At 37.7% G+C, this 27,980-nt stretch overlaps 1 protein-coding gene and 1 long non-coding RNA gene across 4 annotated transcripts; one reads left to right on the forward strand and one right to left on the reverse strand.

Moving 5' to 3' along the window:
• The first annotated feature begins 179 nt into the window (after window positions 1–179).
• Window positions 180–27,934, forward strand: LOC146457462 (E3 ubiquitin-protein ligase Su(dx)-like). Of its 3 annotated transcripts, XM_085091939.1 has the most exons (28): window positions 180–334; window positions 777–896; window positions 1,524–1,542; window positions 2,403–2,455; window positions 4,535–4,560; window positions 10,392–10,430; window positions 10,834–10,942; window positions 11,414–11,538; window positions 13,123–13,339; window positions 13,761–13,975; window positions 14,136–14,211; window positions 14,288–14,383; window positions 14,980–15,157; window positions 15,402–15,453; window positions 15,601–15,685; window positions 17,393–17,524; window positions 18,337–18,415; window positions 18,930–19,001; window positions 20,196–20,284; window positions 20,747–20,844; window positions 21,040–21,101; window positions 21,653–21,786; window positions 22,808–22,948; window positions 23,412–23,532; window positions 24,113–24,217; window positions 26,352–26,448; window positions 26,674–26,746; window positions 26,837–27,934. In XM_085091939.1, exons 4-28 carry the CDS (start codon window positions 2,421–2,423, stop codon window positions 26,934–26,936), a joined length of 2,556 nt encoding a protein of 851 aa, XP_084948065.1. In that variant the 5' UTR covers window positions 180–334; window positions 777–896; window positions 1,524–1,542; window positions 2,403–2,420; the 3' UTR covers window positions 26,937–27,934. The 3 variants fall into 3 exon arrangements, with proteins under 3 accessions (XP_084948065.1, XP_084948064.1, XP_084948066.1); XM_085091938.1 differs by lacking the exon at window positions 1,524–1,542; XM_085091940.1 differs by lacking the exons at window positions 777–896; window positions 1,524–1,542 and having other exon boundaries at window positions 215–334.
• Window positions 6,158–8,099, reverse strand: LOC146457463 (uncharacterized). Its single transcript, XR_014858472.1, has 2 exons — window positions 6,847–8,099; window positions 6,158–6,533 (listed from the first exon to the last, which is right to left on the reverse strand). It is a non-coding gene; the product is annotated as an uncharacterized LOC146457463 (long non-coding RNA).
• Window positions 27,935–27,980: the final 46 nt, after the last annotated feature.

Genomic DNA, 27,980 nt, shown 5'->3' on the forward strand with positions numbered 1-27,980 from the left:
ACAAAAGGTGTGATCTAAACAATCGGTTTTCGCATATAATGTTCCACCAAGATTTTAACTTGAAACCGTTATTTCGTTTTTTTTTTCTCTTTTCAGTCCTTTTTTAATTAAAGAGGCTCGACCCGGGTCCGTGTGATAATGGGTATGACGGGTATTTCGTGATTCGTGAGAAGGGAGGAGTAAGTTCGAGGAGTGACGTCATGTAGTGGGATATCACGTGATCTCACTACCGAAGACGGTCTGAAGTTGTGTTGGTGACTTTGCTGTTTTCAGTTTTGTGAAGATTTTTTTGTTTTGATGCAGCTTTGGTGAGCGATGATCTCATAAAACGAAGGTAAGTCTTCTGACCGATCACTATTGAAATTTTCCAATAATTTGACTGCAGCAGCGCTCAGTTTAATACCTGGGTATGGGGAGCCATGTTGTTTCGAGGTCAAGATTAGGAAACCATGGGATAAATGTTGTATCCGTTAATAACACGTAGGATAATAAGCTTGCTAATGCTTTTAAAGCTAAACATGTTATTTGTTAAGTTTTGGTGTGTTCTGATTCATTTTATAATATGAAAGAAACAGGAAGCTGAGATAAACGCAATACTTTACTTCGTGGTAAAGTTCAGATTTCTAGCAAGGGTTCCATTAATTAATCTTACTTCCTTGCCCAAAGTTTGGCAAATATGGATTCGCATTCCGCCAATATTTGATTTTATTTGCAGTGTTAAACGTATAATTGATGTTGTGATGTTAACCTTATTATAACTCCGACACTTTCTCCAGGGCTAGGGCTAATCGCCCTCATGGACACACAAACACAGTCAAAATACTAGAACGAGATACGTAACTTATTTCTGAACTGCAAGTTGTATTCGACTGCGAAGTGTTCCTTCTTTTTATTTGGTAAGTTAACTTCGTTTTATCAGACCATCTTTTATCATGAAATACGGCAGGTTTTTACCGATATGTGTGATCGAACCAATCTGATCGAACGTTAACGAGTAAATTATATTCCTCTGGCAGTTGAAATCCTTCGAATTTTAATGTGTGTAACCACGTTGAAATCCAGTTCATCATTTGTAAATTCAAAGTTTTGATCGCAGTAATTTTCTATAGGCTTTGAATGTCCAGGGTGTTCGATCGAATCGTCATTATTATGTGAAACTGTAAAATATGCTCATGAAGTCGCCGTTAGTGAGTGACGTGACTTCACTTCCTTACTTTATATTTACTTCTACTATTATTGTTTTCGAAATGTTGAGCTTAATAATTATTTGTAGTTCGTGTGACCATGTTTAACAGATACAGTATTTTAAAGCTTCCCTTTTTTTATAATTTTTGGGCTTCTTTAAGTGCTGAATTTGTCATTTTCTTCTTGCCATGTAATGCAATTGACAGTTCTGATTGGAGAGTTGTTGAACTGCATTAAAACCAGAATTATTCACAAAGCATTTGTTGTTACATGTAAAGCTATTCAGATGTAGCAGTTTGCACAATTGTTGAACAAGTGACTGTTTTGTATTCCCATAGGGCTACTCTGGGTTAAAAGGTAAGTGCGAAGGATTTTTTTGGGTTTCAAATTGACGATTTTGGGAGTTTTTGGATAAGAAAATTTTGGCTAGTATTTCTTAGGGTAGTCTTATTTTACCAGGGATTATTTTTGGTATTCAAAAAAGAAAATGGGAAGATTCATGATAAAAAAAAATATCGTTATGGTACATTAAGTAAATGAAAGATACAAAAAGCGTTTGTTTTAATATTCACCAGCTGGCTTGTATTACATTGCTTCCGTTCTGATCTTGAAATCGATCAGAAGTTAAACATTAACCAGCTAAGCAATAGTCCAGGACAAAGTGTTTGTTGGAATGACTACTACCTACATCTGTGAAAGTTTATTGCTGGTAGTATGTTAAATAAACAGACATGGACAATCCACTTTTCTTGTTGTTCTTTGTTTGTCCTTCAATCTTTTCAGAGAGTGTTTTTACAGTTCAAAAAATCAGCACGGGATTTTGGAGGGTTTTGTTTAGGGGATTTTTTGGGCTTCACCTCAAGTCCAAGGGATTTTTTGGGATCACTTTTAAACTAGAGTCCCCCCCTCCTCGCTGGGTTTAATTTTTACTCATTCATTCATACTTAAGGTGTACAATTTAACCAGTGAAATAAAACTGATACCTCATTTTACAATGCCTTTCATGCAAACTTCAAACGATTGTTTTGTCACGAGCATCTGTTGGGATTTCTAATACATTCTGTCTTGGCACCAGACAGCCAAGCAGATTGCTGTACAAAAGCTATTTGAATGCATAAAGGTAGTATTGACAGATCAAGACTGATTTGAGTTGGTTTTATGGTGTTCTAATTTTATTGGAGTTTGGCTAATTTTTATTTCTGTGGTTCTATTTTTAGACAGACATTAGTGGTGTCATGAGTGACATTCCTGAACAGCCAAATTCCGCAAGGTATGAGTTGTCTTGTCTCTAAAAACTAGTTAAACATACATACATATATTAAAGTGTATATGACATAAAAAAATTTTTCTCGGTTTTTAGGAGTTTAATGTGTGTACAAAAGGATTTTAAGAATAAAACTTGTCTAAAATTTTTGAAAACTAGTTTTTTTGGGGAAAAATACCCGCTTTTTCATTTAAAAAAAAAATGTTGCTGGACTTGGACCTAATTTACCACATAATGACGTCACTCTACTTGACATTGTTCCTGGGAGTGTTGTGTTTGGTAACAAAATGCTTCAAAATGTTCGCATTCAGCAGCATGATTCGCTTATATCTGAGATGTTTTTGAATCTTTTGATAGCTCAAGCGAACAAGAGGGGAAAAGTATGTCGTCATAGGTCATATCAAACCATAAATGACTAGACATGCCGTAGTAAACCATGTTGATTTTTGACGATCATCAGCTGTGCACATGTGGAAGCGATCATGAGTCAAATTCTGTTAGCATTATTTTAGGCAAAAGCCTCCTTTTCATCCGTTAACTTTTACGAGCGGAAAAACAACAACCAATTCTGACAATTAATTTATACAGGAAGCCGCATGCTCTTACTTTATGTTTGATTTCTAATTTCGCACGTGTGTTGAGATAGAGGACGAGCAGAGATGTAACTTGGGGTAAACAAAGAGGGATGGCATCTTATTATTTGTGAACTTGCGAGGAAGAGCTGTTAAATTTAAATTTGATTTGTAAATACATGTTCTCAGAGATCTTTGGTTACTGTCATTTGTTGGTAATAACGAGAATAATTTCCATCCAAGAATCAACATTGATTTGAAGTTGATTTATTGTCTCTTCTCGGCAACTGATCAGGATCTGTTTTCTAAACTTCAACTTCTAAATTAATTTTGAGAATTTACTAACCAGTAATGAATCTTAATAGCTGTCGGAATTTTAAACAGATCGCAACAGACGAAACTGACTACAACTGCAGTCACATATCGAAAAGGTACCTTCAAAATAATTAATCTTGAAACTAGTCGAGTTTAGAAATCGTCCGACGATATTTATAATATCGTGTCTTATTGAAAGTGAAGACCACCCGCTTGTTGCGCATTGCAACATCAGTCTAAATCTGACAAACCTGTCCTGTTTTTCAAGTGATGTAATCTGTTGACCTTCCAGTTGAGTTATATCTCACACTGAGACGGATCCCTAAAAACCATGAGTGCTGTTTGAAGCTACAGCAGAAGCTTCAAGCTGAAAAATACCGAAACTTTGATTAGCAGACTAGCAGACCTTGAATCGCTTTAGTTACAATTACTTTGATGCCTCTTTCCCAAACTGCTGGTTCTGAAGAAGTTTGGGCATTTTTACTTCGCGTTATTGTAAGAAATCAGTACTTATTAGGCGCTTCACCTCCAAAAGAACAACTGCATGCTCTGCAAAGTGGCTTTACTCGCCCACCATTTTTGTTTTGTTATCAAGTAAAGTGACGTCACATACGCTTATTGCGTGATGTTTTGGCCGCGCGCGGCAGCGACAATTTTGGAGTCAAAATAGCGCTGTTTCCAACAGTAAATGACAGCGTTTGGAAACCTTCATGCAAGTTTTTAGTTTAGAATCGGTCTTTGTATACATAAAAGTGCAAAATAGAGAAGAAAATGTTTTCATGTCATATACACTTTGACAAAAGTTTACTCTTATCACTGTCAACATGGATTATATTCATGTACCATACATATTTGCTGTTTTTTTTCCCTACATCTTTGTGTGTACTCTTATTAAGGAAAAATAATGTTATTTATGTCATTGTGGAACATTTTTTGCCAAACTTGCAGAATTACATGTAAGTTGCTATAAAATTCTGTGCAACAAGGCACCATAAGTATCACAAAGAACCAAAATGTACAACATGTATATATCTGGGATGTTACTCTCCACCTGTGAAGGACTCATGGTTAGCATATTTTCAGCAGCTTTTTAATATCACGCAAACACTTACTTCTGTGTAAAACCAGACAAAGTGATGTACCTTTATTGGGTGAGAGGAATGTGTTATAACATATATAAATTATTATTTTTTTACAGCCAACTTTCACAGCTTAAATTTACAAGTGAGTACTACTATATGTATAAAGTTTTACATCTTAGACTGTAAAGTGTGGTTAAGGGAGTGTGATGCCCAACACAGAGTTTGTAGGTGTCTGCGGTCACAACAACACTTGTAGCTTGTGTAACTCTGTTTAACTCAAAAGGTCATTGTTATGATCAGGGCAAAAAACTATATAATTTTATATTCCACTTGTCCATTGGACGAGTAACGCTCAGATTCTGGTTGTCCGAAAGTTATTCACTAGTCCGAAAGAAAATATTAAAGTGAATAACAAAACATCATTAAAAAACATAGAAATTGTATAATCTGTTTTGTACCAAATCTCGAGTATTTATTTTGACAGTTATTTCAATTTATGTTCAGTGTTCTTTGCACTTTTTAATACAACACCATTTCCTACAGACACATCGGGGATCACTCACATTCTTTATACACGACTTGAGAAAATGCAGCACATCGATTTTACGGCTTATTCGCTGTAGCGGCGCCCTGCTCTGGTTTTTCTTTGTTTTTAGCTCGTTGAAAACAAAAGTAATGAAAATGGCTCTTCTCGTGACTCACAAGAGAATCATGGCGAAAACCAGTGGCGGACGATCCATTGATGCTGACATAAAGCCGACTCGCTTTATTGGCTACTGTCGGATACCTGCGGCACACAATGCAGAACATTTCATTCTTCTCCGTGTCAAATTTAACCCAGGGAAATTCTTTTTTCCTTGTTGGTTGGAATTTTAGAATTCGACTTTCTTCATATTTTTTCTCTCTCTCTCACTCTTAGGATGTTCCTCTTTGCTGGAGTCAGGTTTTCTTTTACTACCGATTTTCCATAGGTCAAGCAGATTAGCCGAAATGTTGTACACTGACAGTGAAAATGTAGCATGTGATCTGATTTTATTTCATGCGTTTTTTAGGTGGGTCATGCGACATTTTCAAAGCATCAGCGCCTTTTATATAGCAGAATAGCTTGGAGCGTTTCATGTCGTTTAAATTACACTATTAGTCTGACAGCAAAGACATTAAAAGGTCTTATTACTTCTTTGATGATCACAAAACTTGCCACAACGGTAATCGCCTCGTTCAAGAAGCCTTGTCTCAAAGGAGGTTGTCAATTCTATATATGGTATGTGGATCCCAGTCTTCATCGAAACAACAGAACCAGATATAATTTCTCGGAAAACAGAAGCGAAAACGGGCAAGTTGCCGTGAAAAGAAACCAAACTTCGCTAGTTTACAAAGTCCAAAATGCTTGGGAACTCAGACCTCAGTAGAAAAAAACATTTTTTTAGGCAAACTCTACTCGTCCTGTAGGACAGCTGCTTTTGGAAATCCACTCGTCCGAGATACAAGAGTACTCGTCTCAGACGGGCGGACGAGCGGAAGTTTTTTGCCCTGCATGATACTACCGTCTAGTTTTGCCTTCTTTTGTACATTGTGGATGGTTAGTTTCTTCAATGTGCTATTCATCAATGTACTTTTACTGCATGTTGTCCAGCTTTTAAATAGTACAACTAGTAATACCTGCCGGTAGAGTGCCAACGAGTAAAAACTGTCACAGTTGCTTTGCGAATGAAAATTAAGAAGTAACCAGACTACAAAACATTTTTCAAACTGAATCATTGTTTAATAAAGCATTGCAAAACTCTCATGCTATTCTTTGTTGTTTAGAATGTCTATAAGATCTAAACTTGTGAGGTAGATTAGAGGTGAAACATCTGCGGCCCTTGCATTACCTGTTTGAGTTTATACAAAAACCAAAATAAACAACTTTAATGTGTACAAGATTAGCTATCAACCTGGGAATAACAGAATTTTACAATAAATATGAGCTTTTCAAATCCAATTTATTGAATTAATGAGCCGCAAGTATGGTGTTTAAAAGAAAATAGAAGAATGGCACAAAGCTAAGTTGCAATTGACTTGAAATATTTCTCCTGCATTCAAACAGCTCCAATGTGCATCTCCCTCAAACAGAACCTAAAAATCAACAAAAAAAAACCCACTCAATTTGACTAGAAAACAATGAAATCTAAAATATTTTGTAGATCCCTATAATTAGGGATTCGTTTTGGTCCGCACTGTATCAGTTTGGAACGATATCTTTATTGTGCATATTATGTTACCGACACAATGAATTTACATAACGACACTGACCTACTATTGTCCGTTTTAGCTTGCAATTTGAATATAAAATTATCATGATTAAAGACCGAAAGGTTACTTTAAGAAAATTGCTCCCTCTTCAGAAAACAAAACACACTACAAACAGTTAAGATTTGAATTCTCTCACCTCCTCGATTGACAGAGCCGTCGGAACTTTCGCCGTCCACCAACGGAGCAACAAATCTGCTATTAGAGCTTAACATTTCCACACTGTCGCGCAGGATCGAAAAATAAGATGGTGCGAAGGAAAAATTCGATTGCTCCTAAACGTGAAAACTTCTGCAAAGTTTCCTAGCGCTTAAAAAGATCTTTGCTATTTTTATACACCATCCTTATACAATAAGACGTATAAACACTGCTATTCTCGAAGACAACTAAATTCGCCACTTCGGCCGCCATATTGTTTACAAAATTTAAGTTCGCGCGTGTGTAAGAAGAATCTGGGTACTAGCGCTCACCGATCGTGATACTCCTGATGTGATTGGTTTAGATAAAAAATACCGCGATGCCATTGGCTAGCTAGAAAACAATGACCGATGATGTCACTCTTACATTACATTACCCTTACCTTATGCTTACATTTTGATTCGAGATTTTTTCTCCCTGTACCAAAACTAACTCGCGCGTCGGCTTTATAATGCTGCCGCCTCGTCACCCTCGCGTCCTCGCGAGGGTGACTCGTTGGCAATAATTTATTTTTATTACACTCGTAGTTTCTGTCTGACTATAAAAGCTTAGGTTCGCTATTCAAGGCACAGTTTTCCCTGTGGCAAGATCTGTATTCAAAAGTAGAGTAAGGTTTGTGTTTAAAAAAATTTCCCACCCTTCCTTCCTGGGTATTGTTCTTAAATAAATGTGGTACACTTCTCCATGCGGTTGCGCAGTTAAATGTCGGCAGCGACTTCCCCCAAGATTTTGCCAGTAATTTTTTACCTGCCAATACTCTGGTCCGACACAGCACTAGCTGTACGTGTTTAGTGTAAGCGTACAGTGCTGGTGAGATAGGTGAGGCTCTATAGGTCACGCAAGCTAATGGTCTGCCAATACTCTTGACTGTTCTTTCCTGCCAGTGGGTAGTGTGGGGAGACAAATGAGGCTTAAATGGTCCTGCAATCACTCGACCTGCCAATAATCTTTTGAGCCATTGGGTAGTACTGTGAGATAAGTGAGGCTTAAATGATCATGCAATTGAAATTGCTTATCATGCCAACAGCAGGAGATGTGTCCCCCATTATGCCAAACAGTGTGGTCGTGTTGTTGTGTTTTTTTTGCTTGTAGATTGATCTTAATTTCTCATGACAACTTCACATCGATTTAAGTGTGTACCCACGTTTTGTGGGTCGTTAAGTTTTCATATATTCATGCTATTGTTTAGACTCATTGCCGATTCATCGGTGTTCACGTCGGATATCACTCGGGAATGTAAGACAACTATAGAAATCGGAAGGCCCTTTGAGGAAATGTGTGACAATTTCCTTTTGTTTATCATCTGGGAACGAACAATAGCTCAGTTCGATTCACAAAAAAACTTTTTAAAGTTGTCGGACTGCAACTTTTCTTTGATAATCTCTAAACTTTTAAAGTTTATTTTATGCTTATGATCAAGCACACACTTATTGGAACGATCTCGAATATCAAACGTAAACACGGCTGTTAATATCAAGAACTCAGGATGCTCAGTGTTTGCAGTAATATAAAAAATCCAGGCTTCATTTGATTATTTAAAGAAGAAAGTGAAATTCATCAAACAACTTTTTTACTTTGTAGGGAATAACTTCAATAATTCAAAATCTAAACGAGAAGGAGCAGTCGGGTGTTGAACTGTCAGATGCAGGGCTTCTGATAATTCGCGGGAAAAAAAGTCAAATTTCGCGGGATTTTTGAAGACAAATTCGCGGAGAAAACGGCCGATTTCGCGGGAATTTCGCGGGAATTTTCGGGGCAAAGAAAGCCAAGAAGAAAGATTCCAGAAAAAAAAAAGATATACTGGAAGGATCTCGTGTTGCTTTGCAGTTTACAAGGCGGGATTGTTCGTGATCGAAGGTTTAAATCCATTTGTGAAGTCAAAACATTGTTGTGTCTTCAATCGACTCTTCGATCGTGCCCTGCACGTACGACTAAACATGTGCCTGCATTACTACAGACAGCAGTTTCCTTTCCCACTCCGTATAGTGTCACCGAAAAGTCTTCTCATTTCTTGTGCCCATTTTTTCGCAACATTAATCTAAGAACGCCTGGTAGTTATGGTACGTTATGTTTACTCGTGACAGTGACGAAATTTCAAGATAAATTTGCATTTATGAAAAGTAAACAGCCCCAGTGGCCAAGATAAGTTTCAAATATGTTGTAACGACATGCATTTGGTGGGATTTTTAACGAATTTCGCGGTATTACGCGTTTTTTTGTGAATTTCGCGGGATTCCGCGGATATAACCGAATTTCGCGGCTCCGCGACCGCGCGAAATATCAGAAGCCCTGCAGATGACGTGTCGTTGACAAATCTCGACCACAGAAACTCGTTCAGACCACATTTCACAGCCGTCAAATCGACCTTCTCATTAAAAAAAATACAAATAAAAAAGCAACGTTTTCAGGATGAACTTAAATTTCATTCAGGACTCTCTGCAATAATACCTTCGGGAATTCACACACGCATCGGAAGAAGACGGCTTTGCATAAATTAACTTTGCAGTTCGAACTGCCGATCAACAAACAAACATCGAACTTCGGCCTTCATTGACCAAAAAGCCTCATTCAAGATCTCTTTTTGAAGCTCTCAAAATGCTCTATTTTCATAAATACATATCGAACTTGAAAATGTTTTGTGAAAAAAACTAAATGCATGTTAAGTCCCAAGTCATTCTATGCAGTTTATTTACACATCAAGAACAAAAGGATACGATAATAAACTCTGCCGCTCGTGGTCGCATAATTGCGCTATTGTTCCATTCCTTTGAAGTCGCTTTAGGTCCTCATCCAAAAGATCTCACCTTTTTCCAAACGAATGAAACCGAACTTATTCAACACGTTTTCGGTGGCTCCTGAAGTGAATGCCCAAAGGACTAAAAACGAGCCTTCAAGCTACAAAATCCAGCGGTTTTTCCCGTTTCTGAATGACACACTTAAATCGGCGTGAAGTTGTAATGTTGTTTAAAACGCAGATCGGTGACATTAATTTCAGTTGTGTAACAATATTTAAAGCTTGTGCAACATGGAGTGAATACTCATACATTCAGTTTTTGCTATTTTAACTCTTTGCTTTTTCAAATGTGTTTCTTTAATAACTTTTTGGCTTTTTAGCACTTTAAATGCTCAATCACTTGCCATCCAACAAGTACATGTAGCAACCATCATGGATTTTAATTCAAAAACAGAAAATATGATACTGTGTTGGAAGCAAGTTTCTAAATCTCATTAGTAACTGTTAAAAGATACAAAGGCAAATAATCCTTGTACAACTCAAAAAGCAGCCTACTGGAACTGTTCCTTTCCTAAATGCAACATCTCCAGGCAACATAGAAATTTCTCATATTTGCTGCTGTCTTGAAGCTTCATACGTGTGGTCACTTTTGCACAAACAAATTTATTCATTTACTTTCTCTGAGCTGAAAGTAACAATCAGTTGTCTAGTGTTTGGCATTATTATAATGATTGTTGTTGTTTTTACTGTAGTTCTAAAAGCTTCACTAAAGGAGCAGTCGGGATGGTTTAGTAAGTGTAATATTGTCTTATGAATAGAAGCAACAACTTTATTAGAATAACACAAAAAAACAAGAAATATACATGTACATGTATGGTCGCAACCATTTGCCTGAGATGTTTATAGTGATTCTGTGAGGTTGTGAGTCGTGCATGCCTTGTTCTAGGTGTTACTTTTTTGTTCCAGATTAGATTTATTTGAAGGCAGTCTGTTCCAATTTTTTGTTATTTTTATTTGGAGAATTTTTTTGGTGGGGATCAGAAAGCTTTGAAGTTACCAGTAGCTTATAAGTGGAGCCCTCTTGTTATCCATACCCCTCGTCTCTTAGGACACATTGAGGTTACTAAACATATTTTGGAAATGATACATCCTTTGTAATGTTAACTAATAATTAAATGGATGGCTTTTTTATAGCAAAAGGAGATCCGTATGTGAAACTGGTCGTTGATGGCAAACAACCATCAAAGAAAACAGAGGCAGTTCGTAAAACATGGGAACCTGTGTGGGATGATGAGTTTACAATGTAAGCTACATTCAGTACTATTGTTATTTAGCAGTATTAAGACATACTTGATTGAAAAAAAACATTGTCAGGTAAAAAAATATAGATCATGAATGATAAGACCCAACATCTTTCTGGGAAGCATTTGACTTAGGAGTTTATTTGCATTGTTCTTGTTAGAAGATAAAAGCATGATTGTGCAGATTTCAGGGCTTTAAATTTTCATAATTAAGAAAACATGAAACATGTGCATGCTAATGAGATCACCCCGTAATTGCATCAAATTGCATTGTTTACAATTTACACTTTGCACACGACAACGTTTCTTCAATTGAGTGTACTAATACATGTACACAATTTAACCTCTGGACATGTAAAACCTGACACTTCGTAAGAAGACACTCATTCACAGCCCAGGTGATACTCAAACAATTGATTTTCAATCTCTTATCACCTTTATTATTCTTGTGTTTAATTTCATGTTTGTTTTAGCCTTGTGACACCATACAGTCATCTGGAACTGGAAGTCAACAATAAATTTTCTCTAAAGAGTGATGTACCACTAGGGACTGCCAAGATCCAACTGATTGATGTTCTGCATTCAAATCATGGAAAGTGTAAGTTCCTGTCACAATACAGTCATATGTTTGACCAAAAAAAGAATGGACTGCAAATTTGGTTATTCTGGATGGCAAACTCCTTGCCAACAACTTGAAACAGGGAGGGTGTGTTTGAAGGACCTCTTTCCTGGCCCTTCTCTCCTGTTGCTTGCAAAAGGGTTAAGCTGTCATTTAAAGTGCTACTATGATCAAATTTTTACCTCTTGAATTTTAAGGTTTATCACATAGAATTCTAGGAAAGATTAAAATCGCCGTTTACCGTTTCTAAATATCTGCATTGGTTCCGGAGATATTTAAGTTTGAAAAATGTGTAAAATATGTAAATGAGATGACTGATGACGTCATATTCTCAACTCAATATAACATCAAGTATATAAATAGAGCTATCTAAGTCAATTTACAGCAGAGACCCTTGAAACTTGGCAGGCTAATAGTTCTAGAGGCAATACACCTACGGCTGTAAAAAATCGGTTGCCATGGCAACTCACTCTTTTCCAGTCCCCTCCAACCTGATTTCAATATTTTAGTGATTTTCAGCTTGTAAAACATTTAAAAAGGCCACAAACTTGACCTTACATATTTATACGCTTGCTGGATCATGCAGATGAGGCACCATTGGCAAATATCAAAATAGAATGCCAAAGGTGGCCAGCAAGCCTTAAGTATCAGGGAGGACTGGAACCCAGTATGTTGCCATGGTAACAAAACTGATAAGCTCATATTATGAAGTGCACCTGGAACAATGTAACTGCAAAGAATCAAGCATCTCTGATACAAATTGGCTGAGATATCTTTTTTCATAATATTTGATCAAAATTCGGTTGAGTTTATGACGTCATCACTTGGCTAATTTGCATATTTTAAAAACTTGAATATCTCCGGAACAAAAAGAGATATTTGAAAATAGTAAACAGCATTCTTCTTCATGTACAGACTACTTGTTTATGTTTTTAAATGGCTCAGATTAGAAAGACGCAAATTTCGTCATAGTAGCACTTTAACTTTATTCAATAATTGATAGTCTTGTAAAGAGAATGTCCCATCATACAAGACAGAGATTTGAAAACTATAAAATGATAGCAATTTAATTTAGTGACTGATACAGTGTATGTGTTTTAAGTCATAGACCTTATTCATAAATGGTAGCCAATTTATTATTTTTCTTTTCACTAAACAGTAAGGTTACCATGTACCTTCAGCGGTGCCTCCAGTTTAATGGACTTAGTGCTTCTTGGTTATATCACAGAGAACCAAAAACCGATACTGAATTAAAGCTTATAGAACTGGCTATTCAAATATTTTTGTTGTTTTTTAAGAAAAGGAATTTCCAAGTTTTCCATACAGTTGAAACTTGAAGGTCCAGATTGTCATACTAGAGTTCCAACTAAAAGTTTTGTCTCTGAACATACATGTTAACTTTAATTAGCCCTACAAACCTCAGTTTTGGGTGAAAATAATTAATTCTGTTGAATTTTGCAGTTGCTAAATAGGCTAGCAAGGCTAATGTTGATATAGATAAAGGAATTTTTTTGTTGGCCGCCGGTTTTGAATAAGGTCTATTACATTGGTCTTTTGTTGCAGTGGACAAACTCAATTTAAAATTGAAAATTGTCATGGACAAGAATGGGGCTTCCTGTCAAACTGGAGTGCTAGAGGTTGTACTTGATGGAATGAGTGTAAACATGAGACACTTCCCTCGGAGGCCACCTTCACAAACACCCATTCCTGTAACCAATGGACCATCAGCAACAGGCACAGCCTCAACCAATAGCAACACACCATCCCGACAGTCACATCAGTAAGAATCAGTACTGCACAGTAATAACAGTACTTAACCCTCTTAATTTTCCTGTGGTAGATCTTTGTTGAGTAAGCTGTGATGTTCAGTGTTTCCCCAGTAGGATATTTTCACCTTTGTAAATGCAGAAGTCAGATGCTCTAGTGACTACGGAACAACATAGAGACCTGTGGCAAGTTAGGTCATTTGCTAGGTTTGCGTTTTCTCTGTGCTAGGATGGATAATGTTCAAAACATCTTTGTCAGGGCATAACTTTGATATCCTCTCATGAAGGCTTTTCCCAAAAAAATGTCTGCCTATTTGTCTCTTTAAAGTGGCCAGTTTACTTCAGCTAAGTTTCTAAAGCCAAATTTTCATTAACAGTTATCTTAATTTGTAGTAAGTGCGGTTATATGCCCAAACATTTTTTTTCTTAATTTAGGAGACCAAATGATGGAGATGTGCAGAGACGGCACGGTAGACAGTCATCAGCTCGACAGAGACCTGTCAGCACTGGAGCTTTGGGGACAGCAGCTGCTAATACCACCCAGAATTCATCACCAGGGGCTAATACCAGGAACAGTGTTGCAACTTCTACTCCACCGGTACCACACCCACCCCACCCACCCCACCCTCATGGACAGTCACCCCAACCAGGTACAGTTACTGCTGCAGTAACTTTGTAACATCTCATGGTGCTCAGACTTACCAATTTTGGTAAAATGTATCAAATTAGTTTTCTTGCTGAATGCAAGTAAGATTGACTGATGAAGAAACTTACATGCAATTATTAAATCAATGGAATTTCTGTTTTCAGTTGCAAATAATTTAAATGCCCCATCTGCATCACAAGCAAGACAAAGGCAAGCTAATGAAGAACCTCTGCCTCCAGGGTAGGTGCACAATCAATTCTATTATTTTATCATTACTCCAGGTTACTTGAGAAGGAGTGTTTCTTTTTAATTTCAGGTGGGAGCAGCGTGTTGATCCTCACAGCAGGATATACTATGTAGATCACAACACGCGCACAACTGCTTGGGAAAGGCCTCAGCCTCTACCCCCAGGGTAAGTTGAATTCAGTGTTAGTAGTAATAAACTTGCAAGCTAGAACAGCTCCACTTTATTTAAGAATACAAATTTGATGGTCTTATTTCTAAGTTTTGGTTAGATATACCTGTTTTTCAATGGGGAATTTTGGATTGTGTCCTTGATAAATAAGGTGCATTAGGTAGGTCTGTCTTTGATAGTTGGGGAATTTTATTGGAGGAATTAGTTGTTTGGTATAAGCATGAATAAATCTGATTTCTTAGGTACTCCAAAATGTCATTCCAGATTAATTTTGGTTTAATTTCTTTTATCAGTCACTGATATTAATATGGGATTGGCATAAGGGAACATAAAATGGAGTGTACTTCATCTGTCTCATCTTTTCATTGTCAAGTTCAGACTGTTTTTAAAGTGACTTGCTCCTTGAGTTGGGTCTGTGTTCTTAGTTTTCCTTCCCAGAGATCAGTCAGAAAAAACTGTGGATTTGTCATGAAATTTCCTGTTTAAAGATTTGTCTGGATGATGTTAAATGAATGCATGGCAATACAGTGGTAATCTTTTGTATTTGAAGTCATCAGCAAATTCAAGAAACATAAAATATATGTATTTTTCAGTTGGGAACGAAGAACAGACTCACGAGGAAGAACTTACTATGTTGATCACAACACAAGAACAACCACATGGCAACGTCCAACTGCAGAAACAGTCAGAAATTATGAAAATTGGCAGATGCAGAATAGAGCTCTACTCAACACAGAGCGGCAGAACTTTCAGCAGAGGTTCCTTCTTCCAGTTAGTGGTGACAATTGTTTTTATTGTCAACTGAAAACTGAAATAATGTAGTCACATATTTTTGAATTATGGATAAAATATTCATGAGTGGAAGATTTTTTTAGCACTTGATTGAAGCAACTTCAGTGTTAGCAGCTCCTCTAGAAGCTTAAAAATATCTCAGGCTTGAATAGGATAGATCCATCTTCTGCTTGATAAACATCTCTTTGTTTATAAAGTGTTATTGTTCTTGTTTTTCTCGTAGACAGCTGGTGCACCCGAAGCGGATCCCCTGGGACCCCTTCCAAGTGGCTGGGGTAAGGTTGTCTTGCTTTCTCTCTCTCTTTTTATTATGATTTTTTTTTTTTTGGGGGGGGGGGGGGGGAGGGCAGGGGGAGGAGATTTCTAATGAAAGTAGCCACACTTCTTTATTATTGCTTAATGCTTATTGGATGTCTTTACAGAGAAAAGAGTGGAAGCCAATGGAAGGGTTTACTTTGTCAACCATAACACAAGAGCCACCCAGTGGGAAGACCCTCGCACCCAAGTGTAAGCAGAGTAATTTTTGGTGATAATGTTTCATAGTTATTCAGTGATTTTGTTACCTCTGCGTCCTGCGTCCCTGACGCTTAAAAATCCCCAAAATAATTCACGGCATGCGTCCTGTAGGACCCAAAGAATGAACAATTGATCGATCTATGTGTGATTTTAACCTGAAATGAAACCTACCTCAGCTCAGATCAAGAGAGCAATATCGTCTGCCTATAAAATAGGTCAAGAAGTAATTTCTGAACGAATAAACAGAAGCATTTCTACGCAAATTTCTTTTATTTCAAAGCTGCCATTTTGATTTACCTGATGGAGTGGTTACTCAGACATTATGTTTACCATATATGGGAAGCATGTGGGTGAACCAAGATGGCCAACAATGGTTATTTGCGTGTAGGTTAGGCAAAAAAAGATAAAAAATGCCACCCAAATAGGGTTTTCAACCCTTGCTGGGGCAAAAAAAGTTAAGTTTCGGAGGGCAGCCACTTCATACAAACGATGGCGAACCCAAGAGTGTTCCTGAGAGTGAAAGTGTTGCTGGCAGTGCTTCAACTTCCGACAACGATAGCGAAAAGAAAAAAAGGAAATTCCTTCCGCAGTGGTTGAAGACTTATGGTTGGCTGAAATATGATGAGGATAAAAGTTTAACAGAAAGAATTCCCTCCATCAAAACGAAGAATGCCGAAATTATCAGCATGCAACTTTGGTGAGGCATGCCTCGTTAAATGACCATCAGACAGCACTGCAGATACCTGAACTTCAGAAACAACTTGGGCCAGACAGAGATCACTTTAACTTTGCATCAGCTCTAACAAAGTGGAAAGATAAGAAGGATCACCGGATTTATGAGCTTAATTATAATACTAGCAGAAGCTCATAATCAGCTATTGGAATAATTATTTTATCTCATCTGTTCTTTCCAGTCAAGTGTGAAGGCACATTTGACTTCAATTCCTAAAGCTCATTTTTCTTTTAGTCTTTTGTTGTGCTTTAAAATAGAAAGACTGTATTTTAATTTCAGTACACCATACACACCTTTACTATTAAAAAATTGACTTCAGTTTAAGGCTCGGTTAAGACTCGGGCACCTTTACTATTATAGGACTCACTGGCTTTCTGAGTGAGACTCATTGGTTTTGGACTGGTACTCATGATTTGTTATGAAATGAGTCCCAGGACTCAGTCACCATAGCAATTTGTAACAAAATCACTGGTTATGTGGTTAAAGAGCGACATCCAAGTCTCATTGTTTATATATACCAAGTTTAAATCTAAGGAAAATGTAATTGAAAGCTAAAAGAAAGAATCTACTAATGACAATTTTGCAAAATTGTGTGCCATACTTTTGTAAAGTAACTAAGAATAACTAAGAAAGTGATGTAGCTGTGTTTATATATGGTAGTTCTAACAACTTATCACTTGCTTTGGGGTTATCTTGCTCTGCAAATTTTATATGTTCTTTAGGTACTATTCTGTTTTCAGAATAAGCAGAATGGTATGCCATTCATTTTGGTATATATCAAATAAATGGAATACAGTTTACCCAGAAAAAGAGGAATTGCATTATTTTGGCAAAGTTTTCAGGTTAATGGGAATGTTCTGTCTATTCTGACAAGAAGATAAGGATAAGAATATCTAGTATTGTCCCACAAGAATTTCCAGTAAGGAAGCGAAATAACTGTTTGTTTGTTTGTTTTCCTCGATCAGAATGGTTGGTTCAGATTCACCTCTTCCGAGTGGATGGGAGATGAGATACACAAATGAAGGCATTCCTTACTTTGTGGATCATAACACAAGGACAACAACTTTCAATGATCCAAGGACAGGTGTTGCTCTTGGGTATGTAAAAAATCAGTCACCATACACGTATGGGCATTTTCAAACACATGTTCTGTGTTTGGGGTTTGAACTTTTACAAAACAGTTTGATTATTTTCTTTTGTTCCAGATTGTGGTAATGAATCAGAGACTGGTTTAAACATTTTTGAAACAAAAAAAAGTTGAAACTGCAACAACAGATTTATTGACTTGAGGAAATTTCCACGTATCTCTAATACATGTAGAGGATAACCCCTTTGCTAAAAGATTTGCGCTGGCTACCAATCAGGCAACAACTTTATTTTCGTTTTGCTGTTCTGGTTTTTAAGTGCATTACGAGATGTGCTCCGGAGTATTTGACATCTAGGCTCGTCAGAAGATCTGCCGTCTCGACAAGGAATACCAGAAACTCTCAACTTTTGAACATACCACTCTTTCGCACTGCTAGCGGCCAAAGGACCTTTCAAAATCGAGCGACCTCTCTTTGGAATGAGTTGCAGCCTTTGCTCAAACTTAGCCCTTCCGTGTTGGTGTTCAAGCGCTTACTTAGGCAAAAACTTGTTAATGACTGTTTTAGTTAATCCACTAGCTTTGTCTTCTTTTATTATTGCCTTGTACTTAGTTATGTAATTTTAAATTGACTCTGAAAAGCCCCGCGGGGACAAGCCAATAAAGTATGTAAGTATGTAATATAAGACAAACAAACAAAACTGAGTTAACATTCATTTAGAGGAGATAGCTACTGACACTCCTATCCATTATTGAAAAGTTCTGGGATAAAATCTGGCATAAAGCTGTCATATGTACAACTTATTTGAGCCTTTATTTGTACAGCATGAAAGGTGCTGCAGGCGGTCCTGCTTATGAAAGGAGCTTTAGATGGAAGGTTGGACAGTTTAGACATCTTTGCCAGGTATCTTTGTTGTTTATCATGTATGTTTGTTAGCTCTCCCAGCATAGAACTTTGTATCATGTTATGAGTCTGTGGATGACATGCAGATGATACTTATATGAGCCTATGGTAAACTTTGACAATAAAAACATTTTATGGTATAATTTCTGTTTAATGATAAGCTCTTAAGCTTTGGCAGTAAACCAAGCCCCAGTTGGAAAGATAAATTATCAATCTTTAAAATGTATAACCCTGACCATGTCAAACAGATATTTTTAAAAACAATGTTCTAAAGAGGTACTGAAGAGCAGTGGAAACACATCAAAGCTGAAGCTATGAAAATTATTGCACAATCACCAACATTTTTTTTTTGTAGATTGAACACAAAGCAACAGTTAATTGAAACAGCACTTATTTTACAAAATAATGTCTTTTTGTTAAAGCTCTGTATGTAAATAATATTGTCAGTCGTCTCGATTGATTTAGGCTACTGATGAACTAAGTCAGGATGATAATCTTACTGTTTCTTTTATAGTCTAATGCTCTTCCAAGCCATGTTAAAATAACAGTCAACAGAACTAACATCTTTGAGGACTCATTTCAACAGGTTGGTTTGGAATCTTGTCATATTAATATTATTCTTACCCATAAGGTTCTTAAAAGGACAATTTGTGGCTATTTTGTCTGGTTATACATGTCTGAATATGAAAATCTGATGTGAGGTATCAGGTTCCTTTTCCATATTTATTCCATAACATGGAAAGGTTTAACTCATCACTGTCACTTCCTGTTCTTGAATGTCAAATGCAAAAAATCATTATACTCTCTGGTAACAGCCATAAAGCCACAAGAAGACCAAGATCTTAAGCAGGACTTTTACCTTAAATTTTTCAAAGTCATCTTTTTACAACCTTTTGCAAAAGAAAATTGTTGCCATGTATTAACTTTTGGTCACCATAAGGTTCTTTATTTTTCTGACACATTTTGAATGATTTATTATGTGAAGGAAAAAACTGGCTGACCAGTTTGAGCTGTCAGTAATCAAGAATCAAGATGGCCACTCCCTGGTCATTTTACAGTGAAATACATTGATTTCACTGTTTGTGACAATAATTATTTTACTCCCCCAATTTTTTTTCTAAGTACCATGGTGACCAAACCAGACACTGCTCAGGTAAAGTTTTGACACAATTAAAACGTAAAGCTTCGATCTGGTTCAACACAACACATTGACTTAAGGTTGAGTGGGTTTTTCCTGTGCATTTCCAACATTAATGGATTTTCTAGAATGAAAGTATTTGATTACAAAAAAGTCGGGATTGTGTAACCTTGAAATGTGAAAAAAAGGTTTTTTACTGGTAGCTGGAATTTTTTCTGACCAATAGATGAGCTTGGGAAACTAGTACCTAGAAAGTCAGTGGGAGGCCTTGCACCTCACATGATTAAGGCATGGTGAGAGGTACATGTATCGATGGCAACCCTGTGATCGGAAACCACCCTAGCAAGCAGCCATCACTGGCGGGCACCATCGCATTGAAATTCAGTTGAAAAAACAATACTCTTGCCTGAAATCCCCAGCTAAAATGTGCATGGGTGTGGTGGGGGTAAGAATCAACAACTGGCCACATTTTAATTTTTAAAGAGTTGAGATAAGAGCCTGTTCCAGGAAAACCACAGACACTTTGAAGAGGCACTTGACTGTGAGATCCAGTTGTAACTACAAAATTTGTCAAATCATGGACCCAACGAAATTGATTGTTATGTTGTCATTATAAGGTTAGTGTTGGTGTGTTTCTTTCAGGTCATGCGATATGCCCCACATGACTTGCGTCGCAGGCTCTATATTATTTTTAAAGGAGAAGAAGGCTTGGATTATGGTGGTGTGGCAAGGTAGGATTTCCATTTTTCTTATTTGTTCATATCGCCATCGCTTTTGTTATACTTTCATGTGGCTAAATAATTTGGGCAAAGTTTAACCTGAGACAATGCTGTCAGCAGCTTCTGTATGGTCAGACATGCAAGCACAGCTCCTTGGTTTGCAGGAGCCTTTCATGTCTTACAATGTGCATGTTTGTGGCAAATCATTTCTCTTTGCTGACCGCTTAGTACTTCCAAGTCTTCTGCTCCCAGCTCTTCCCTCCTCAAAAGTAAATATGGTGCATGTTCCTGGTACTCTTTTGTAACTGGTTTAATCAGCATGACAATACCAAGTGATTGCCACTCACAGGATTGCTGTAGTTATACAACTGAGCTTGGTTTGAATGTTCCATATTTCCATCAACCTCTAAGCTATCAGTTGGCAATGAGTTTACAGTATTATTAGCATTCAGTGCTGCTTTTTTTCTTCAACAGAGAGTGGTTCTTTCTACTTTCTCATGAGGTGCTCAACCCAATGTATTGCTTGTTTGAATATGCCAACAAGAGTAACTACAGCCTTCAGATCAATCCAGGTAACGATGATGGTGTTAAATTTGCTTATGGAATCTTTTTGTGCTTTCAGTATCGTACTTCACCCTAGGGGCCTGATACAAACTATCCTCATGTTTACAAAAAGCTGTCAATTGACCACAAAACTGAAACCCATCATAAATCTTGCCCCATTGTATTGTGAAAATCGTAAACATTTTCTTGGTTTTCTTTTGTAGCGTCATATGTGAATCCTGACCATTTGCAGTACTTCAGATTCATTGGACGTTTAATAGCAATGGTAAATAAAACCAGTCACTTCACCCTCTGAGATACAAACTGTGGATTATGTTGTGTCTATGCAAGGATCATGCGTTATAGGCTGCATGGCCTAGTGATAAGGGTGCTGCACTTGTAATCTGGAGTTCCCGGGTTCAAGTCCCGCTCTGACCACTTGGATCTGGTTCACGGTAACCCCGTTTTTAAATCCAAGGCCACGCTGGCTGCCTCCCAGCAGTTAGGATTTTAACAAATGTTCAAAACCTCATTAATAATTTACGAGCATTACAACCTAGGAACCTATCATGTCCCTCATATCAGTCACGCGAACGAGCTTTTAAAACCGGTAAAACAGAGAGATTTAGAATCGCGTATACAGCAAACGGCAAACATAAGATTCGCGTTTTTGTTTAAAAAAAAAAACAAACAGATGAAAATAGTGCAAAATGATTCTGGCCTTTGAAGCTAACGCAGAACTACTCAATTTTGCCCAGCGCATGCACAGCACTACCCACATGAACGCAACGCGTATCTATTTTTGTTTGTGGTGAGTGACTGTTGTTTTGATTGCAGGCTCTTTATCATGGAAAGTTCATTGACAGGGGATTCACGCTTCCTTTCTACAAGAGAATGCTCAGCAAAAAGCAAACAATGAAAGACCTGGAATCAATTGATCCCGAGTTTCACAACTCCCTGGTTTGGATAAAGTATGTATTAATCCATTTATTGTGCTATGTTTTGTACGTTGGTTGTGTGGTTATGGTTCAATTCCAGTAAAGGCTGGTTTCCATATGATCGCAGATCGCAGATCGCAATAAGGTCTGCGATCGTCTGCGATCATATGGAAACTACTTCTGCGATCGTCTGCGATCCTGCGATCGTGATCGCAGACGATCGCAGAAGATAGAACCATGTTCTATCTAAAGGCTGGTTTCCATATGATCGCGGATCGCAGATCGCAGATCGCAAACAATCGCAATTGATCGCAGACGATCGCAAGAGATAGAACATGGTTCTATCTTCTGCGATCGTCTGCGATCACGATCGCAGGATCGCAGACGATCGCAGAAGAAGTTTCCATATGATCGCAGACGATCGCAGTCTGCGATCCGCGATCATATGGAAACCAGCCTTTAGATAGAACATGGTTCTATCTTCTGCGATCGCCTGCGATCACGATCGCAGGATCGCAGACGATCGCAGACCTTATTGCGATCTGCGATCATATGGAAACCAGCCTTAACTTTTAAGTAGGACTATTTAACGCTTGTAATATCTACAGAGGTTGATTAGTATTTCTGGCACAGCCGTTGAGGTGTGTTTTTCACGGGTCGGCTGTGTAGCTGGCACGATTGTTGTGTGGTGGCAGAACAGTAAGGAAAATCGGGGGAAGACATATTTGCTCCTCTGCTGCCAAATATTTTCTCTTAAGTACCCCAAACCAACACTACCAGATAATGTTATACAGGGATGGTTCGAGTCTTTTCTGTAGGTAGTGTTTGCTGAAAATTATTTTCCCCCACCCAGGTTCCTGGCCAAACATTTGGTTAACCAGTACGGGGCCTTGATAGACTAACAACTTATCCAGTCCCGTCCAACTCCAACTCTATTCATGCTACAGGATCCTAAGCACTGGCAATGCCATTTGATAAGAGAACACAGGGGTCATCATGGAATGTGATAGGCTGTTGACTGTGTTATCAAAGTAATATCTTATGTTTATAACAGGGAAAACAATATAGAGGAATGTGGTCTAGACATGGAATTCACAGTAGACATGGAACTATTAGGAAAAATTACCTCGCACGACTTAAAACCGAACGGATCAGAAATCAAGGTCACGGAGGAGAATAAAGAGGAGTACCTGTCGTAAGTATTGTCATTGTTTTGTGTGAAGGGGGGAGGGGGGGGGGAATTGTCAGCTTGGAGCATGTCAATATAAGGCGGGAAGTATTTGCTTCTGCACGCCGCTTGTGGCGAGTAGGTGGTCCTTAATATACAAACAAGCAAACCAAAAACAATTTTTATCTCTTTGCAAAGTATGTAGCAAACAGTACGAGTTGAGAATATTTCTCAGTTTCTTTCATTAGGAAGGTTATACTTTAGGTTGTTATCCACAGACGGCATAATAAACAGTACTACATGAAAGCAGTCGTTAATAGCTTTCATTTGAAGTACGCACTGGGTGAGCAGAGGTTTGCCTCTAGGATTGCAAGCGGTAAACTGGAAAATGTTTCCAAAGATGCGGAATACCGTGTTTGGTACCGCAACAATATCTAAAATTATTGTGTGTGTTGTGTTCACTATCTAAGTGCTTAATTGCTTTCTTCAGGCTTATGACGCAGTGGCGGTTTAATCGAGGCATTGAAGAGCAAACTAAAGCGTTCTTAGATGGATTCAATGAAGTCGTTCCTCTTTACTGGTTGCAGTACTTTGATGAGAAGGAAATTGAGGTAATCAGGCAATGATTTATTTGTTTTTACGTAATTATAACGACAACAATAACGGTAAGGTAACAAGTCAAGTGGATGGGCCAATATGCAGAACTTTTCATGTGCATTACGAGGTCACGTTTTCTGACAACCCGTCAAGAGTTTGATCATGAGGCCTCTTTCCTCAAATGTCCCGATAAGTTACCTACCGGACACGATAAGTGTCTTTGGTGATAAATGTTTCTTAACAGAAGTCAATTTTTGTAAGCTTTGAATACTAAATTTTAAAACCTTATAATTCTATGAAAACATTGGCCAAGTACCATGCCTGTAATCGCTGTGTAATCGGCAAAAAAAAAAACATTTTAAAATTTTTCATCGGGCCCGGTAAGTTACCGGGTCTTTCGAGAAATGGGTCCCAGGCCCGAAAACGTTTTTATGTGGACTGCACAATGTTTCGCAACAGAGACTAGTTTATAGAACATAACTGGCAAGTTTGGACTGAATTTCAAAATTGCTTGTCAGGTTCGATTAAGTTATCTCTTCCGAGAAACGGGCCCCTGGTCCGTGTCTGAAGTCTAATGCCGTCTTATGTGTTTAGTTAATGCTGTGTGGAATGCAAGAGATTGATGTTGATGACTGGCAAGCAAACTCTGTCTATCGCCACTACACCAGGAACAGCAAACAGGTCACGTGGTTCTGGCAGGTATGTTCCACTACCTTCACTTGTGGTTATCTAAGAAATACAAACATCGCGGAAGTGGAACTGAGGTCAAAGTCTGATGTTGTTTTGTTGTGTTGCTGTTACAGTTTAAGTTTGAGTTTGGAATTTGATCTTGTAGTGAAATGAAGTATGTTCTGTTTTCAGTTTGTTTCAAAACATTTTTTGATTCCGCTTTTAAGCCCCCCGGGTATACCACCCCCCTCCCCCCGAATATAAGCCCACCCAAAAGCCTTTACGAAATTGTATAAACCCGTGGCTTATAACCGGGATTTACGGTCTTCAGAAAAAAAATTCAGCGACAAATGCAAAGCAAGAACAAGAAGGGGGGGGGGGGGGGGTAGTAACAGGATGGAGTCCCAGTCTACAACAGCCCCCTGTATCTAAGAAAGAGAAAAATAGAACGAAAACCAAGGAAAAGTAATAATAATAATAATAATAATAATAATAATAATAATAATAATAATAATAATAATAATAATAATAATAATAATAATAATAAAGAATTTTCATTTAAAAAATAATAGTAATAATAATAATAATAATAATAATAATAATAATAATAATAATAATAATAAGGCGAGTGCCTCTCTGCACTTCTGGAGTGCTCTTAAAAATTCCCAAGTACTTAGTATATAACTCAACAATACACGAGGAACAAGTTTTTTTATTTCTTTTATAAAATATAAGTAATTGCAACTCCTCAGACAAGCGCGAATTTTAATGAATCAACATCAAGTTTCTCCTTACACGAGATAACGCGTAATTTAATAGCGCGCGCTCTTGCCGATCACGACAGGGTACGCGACAGCGTCACGTCGTAAGCAAGTTCAAGAAGTTAACTCCAAGTCAAGTTTAAGTTTTATGGTGTTGAGAGACAAGTTGAAGTTAATTAAAAGTCTGGAAACATCAGTACAAGAGACTGTTCTTTGCGAATCGCTGGAGTGACAGCGCATTCTGTCTCTGAATTTCTCAGATTTTTCACAGTTAAAAAATCTGACGTGTGCTCCGTGCATATGTACAATTAGCATACCTCAGTGACCGACTATCGCGTAACGCGCAATCTGATTGGCTTCACAGGTGCCGTCTATCGATCGATAGACGGCAGTTTGTCAGAGCGCGCGCGATTTAGCAATGCGTCATTGCACAAATACATCAAAATTTATTTTTTGCTTCATAGATCTATCACTGAGGTATGCTAAAACAATTAGACGGCTTGCTCTCGGTTTCTATCTTCTTCGCCCCTCGCCAACTATCAGCCGATAGAAACCTCGAATTCGCCGGCTAATTGTTAATAATAATACACGCACCATACGTATGTTTCGTGCTTTGTGGAGTTATACAGAACTCAGTTTGACCATTCACAGTGCTTGGTTAACCCTGGCTATTTTATAATAGTAGATAAACAAACAACAAATACAGAAAGGTGATAAAAATATCGGTATCGGAAAAAAAAAGAAAAACGCTTCATGATTCTGCAGTTCATGCTAAGAATATCCATATAAAGACTTTTCGAAGACTTAGTAATAATAATAATAATAATAATAATAATAATAATAATAATAATAATAATAATAATAATAATTATAAGATTATTATTGTAGCTCTATGACTTGTTTTTTCTCAAAAAAAGTGCTTGAAAATAGTTTTTTTAATCGAAATTAATTGTAAAATTAATAGGCTTTTACAATAGTTCTTTTTTCTACTTTTAACTTGGAAAAGAGATTATTATTTGAAAAATATTATTACTATTATTATTATTGTCACAATTTTTTTAGCGCAAATTCCATGTAAGCATGATCAAATGCGCTTTACAGAAATAATACATATAACAACACATATCAGGTACAGGTTAGTTATTTCAAACTGATGATGTGGGAAACCATGAAGAAAACACGCGTCTTAATTCTGAAATACAAGAACTCAATGAAAGTCCCATAATGGTGGCATCGTTAGGTCCGAAACTAGCAATATCGTTACTCTGTAATGTTCCTGCCACATTTTGGAAAGATACGTGGACGATTTGCAGTTGTTTTACAGATACAACAGGTGGAATTTGTTTCAAAGTGGAACTGTTTGACGTTTCTTGTGGTGGATTAAACAGATATTGTTTTTGCAGGCTTTACGTTCCTTTGACAACGAGAAGAGGACGCGATTGTTGCAGTTTGTGACCGGCACCTGTCGTCTGCCTGTTGGCGGCTTCGCCGAGCTCATGGGTTTGTAGTTTTATAACTGTTTTGTTTTCAACAGGAGGACACGAGATGGAAACTAGCCTCCCGAATTTCAGGATCCTTATCTTTCCTTATCGAAGTATAAAGTATCGAGGAAGCGATACGACTGTCGAATGATCTAGCTGTCAAAGCTGTTCTTGAAACCTTGTCCTCCTTTGTTTGAGTCAGATTTTTAAGTGGAGCTTACGTCATTTTTCTTTGCTATTGTAGGGAGCAACGGACCACAAAAATTTTGTATTGAAAAGGTTGGCAAGGAAACATGGCTGCCGCGTAGTCATACATGGTAAGAAGGATGGTACTGTGAATTGGGAACAGACTCGACACTTTGAAGTGGTTTTACTCAAAATAACTGATATGGTGTTTCTTGTTTCAGTTTTAACCGTCTGGATCTTCCACCATACAAGAGTTACGAACAGTTAGTTGAAAAACTGACATTTGCAATAGAAGAAACCGAGGGATTTGCACAAGAGTAAAAACGGATCTGCACAAGACGCAACTCTGCGGCATCATGTTAGATCAAAGCAATTTTTGCAGTAGAGTGATAACTGTACTCAGTTAAGATTTCCAGAGGCGTGTGTTTATGATGTTGTATGATAACAAGATGGCTGGGGAGGGGGCGGGATATGCTCTGTACTCCCATCATGGCGCCTGCTATGCAGGCAGTGGCCACGCAATTTTCAAAGGAAATTGTCTGATTTCCGGTCTGTAATGTAGTACACGTGTAGAGAGACATACATACTGTCTTACGGCATCGTAGCAAAGAAGTTCGATGACCTGGACTGGCCGGCCAGAAATGGACTGTACCAATTTGAAGGACTGCTACTTCGAATTCTTCAAATTGGCATATTCTGAGAGTAGTGTGCGCCATTTTGGAGCAATTTCAAAATGGCGGCAAATAAAGTGTCGTTCAAATTGATGCATTCCGTTTGCGAAATGATTGAACTGGCCGGCCAGTTCTAACAAATGGAAAGCGCCCATAGATGTTCACTGGATGTAAGAAGCATTGTTTTTATCTGGGACTCTGGCTATATTTTTTTATCTGTATAACACTTCTGGTTGGAAGTTGTGGTATACTTTATCGCTCAACAAAAATAAATTCGGTAAAAGTTAACGGATTTAATTAATTAGATTTAAATCAATCTTCGAATTATGAAACTAGCTTGTTAGGAAACCAAGTGCACTTTTGAGTATAAACTCTGGGTGGTTTTTCAGATCAAGTATTTTGTATGACAATGATAAAATATTTGCTGTAATTATGTGTTGTATGATGCCGTGAGTGGTGAAAATTTTGCTTCACTTTGATCAATTAGTGTAATGGCGTGAAGTGCACAGGCGCTGTCTGTATTGCTCTTGGCGTGATGTGCTCTGTTTCCCCAATTTTCTGTAAGATAGCTCTAAGAACTGTGAAAGTGAAACAAGGCCTTTTAAATTGTAAGTTAATTCAAATAATTAAAAGCGAATTTATCTACAAGTGAGTTTTGCCATGTAACTGAGTTGTTTGTCAAGAGCACCGCAGT

The sequence above is a fragment of the Pavona decussata genome, unplaced genomic scaffold, assembly GCF_977016875.1.
Source record: "Pavona decussata unplaced genomic scaffold, jaPavDecu1.1 SCAFFOLD_243, whole genome shotgun sequence".
Lineage (NCBI taxonomy): Eukaryota > Metazoa > Cnidaria > Anthozoa > Scleractinia > Agariciidae > Pavona > Pavona decussata.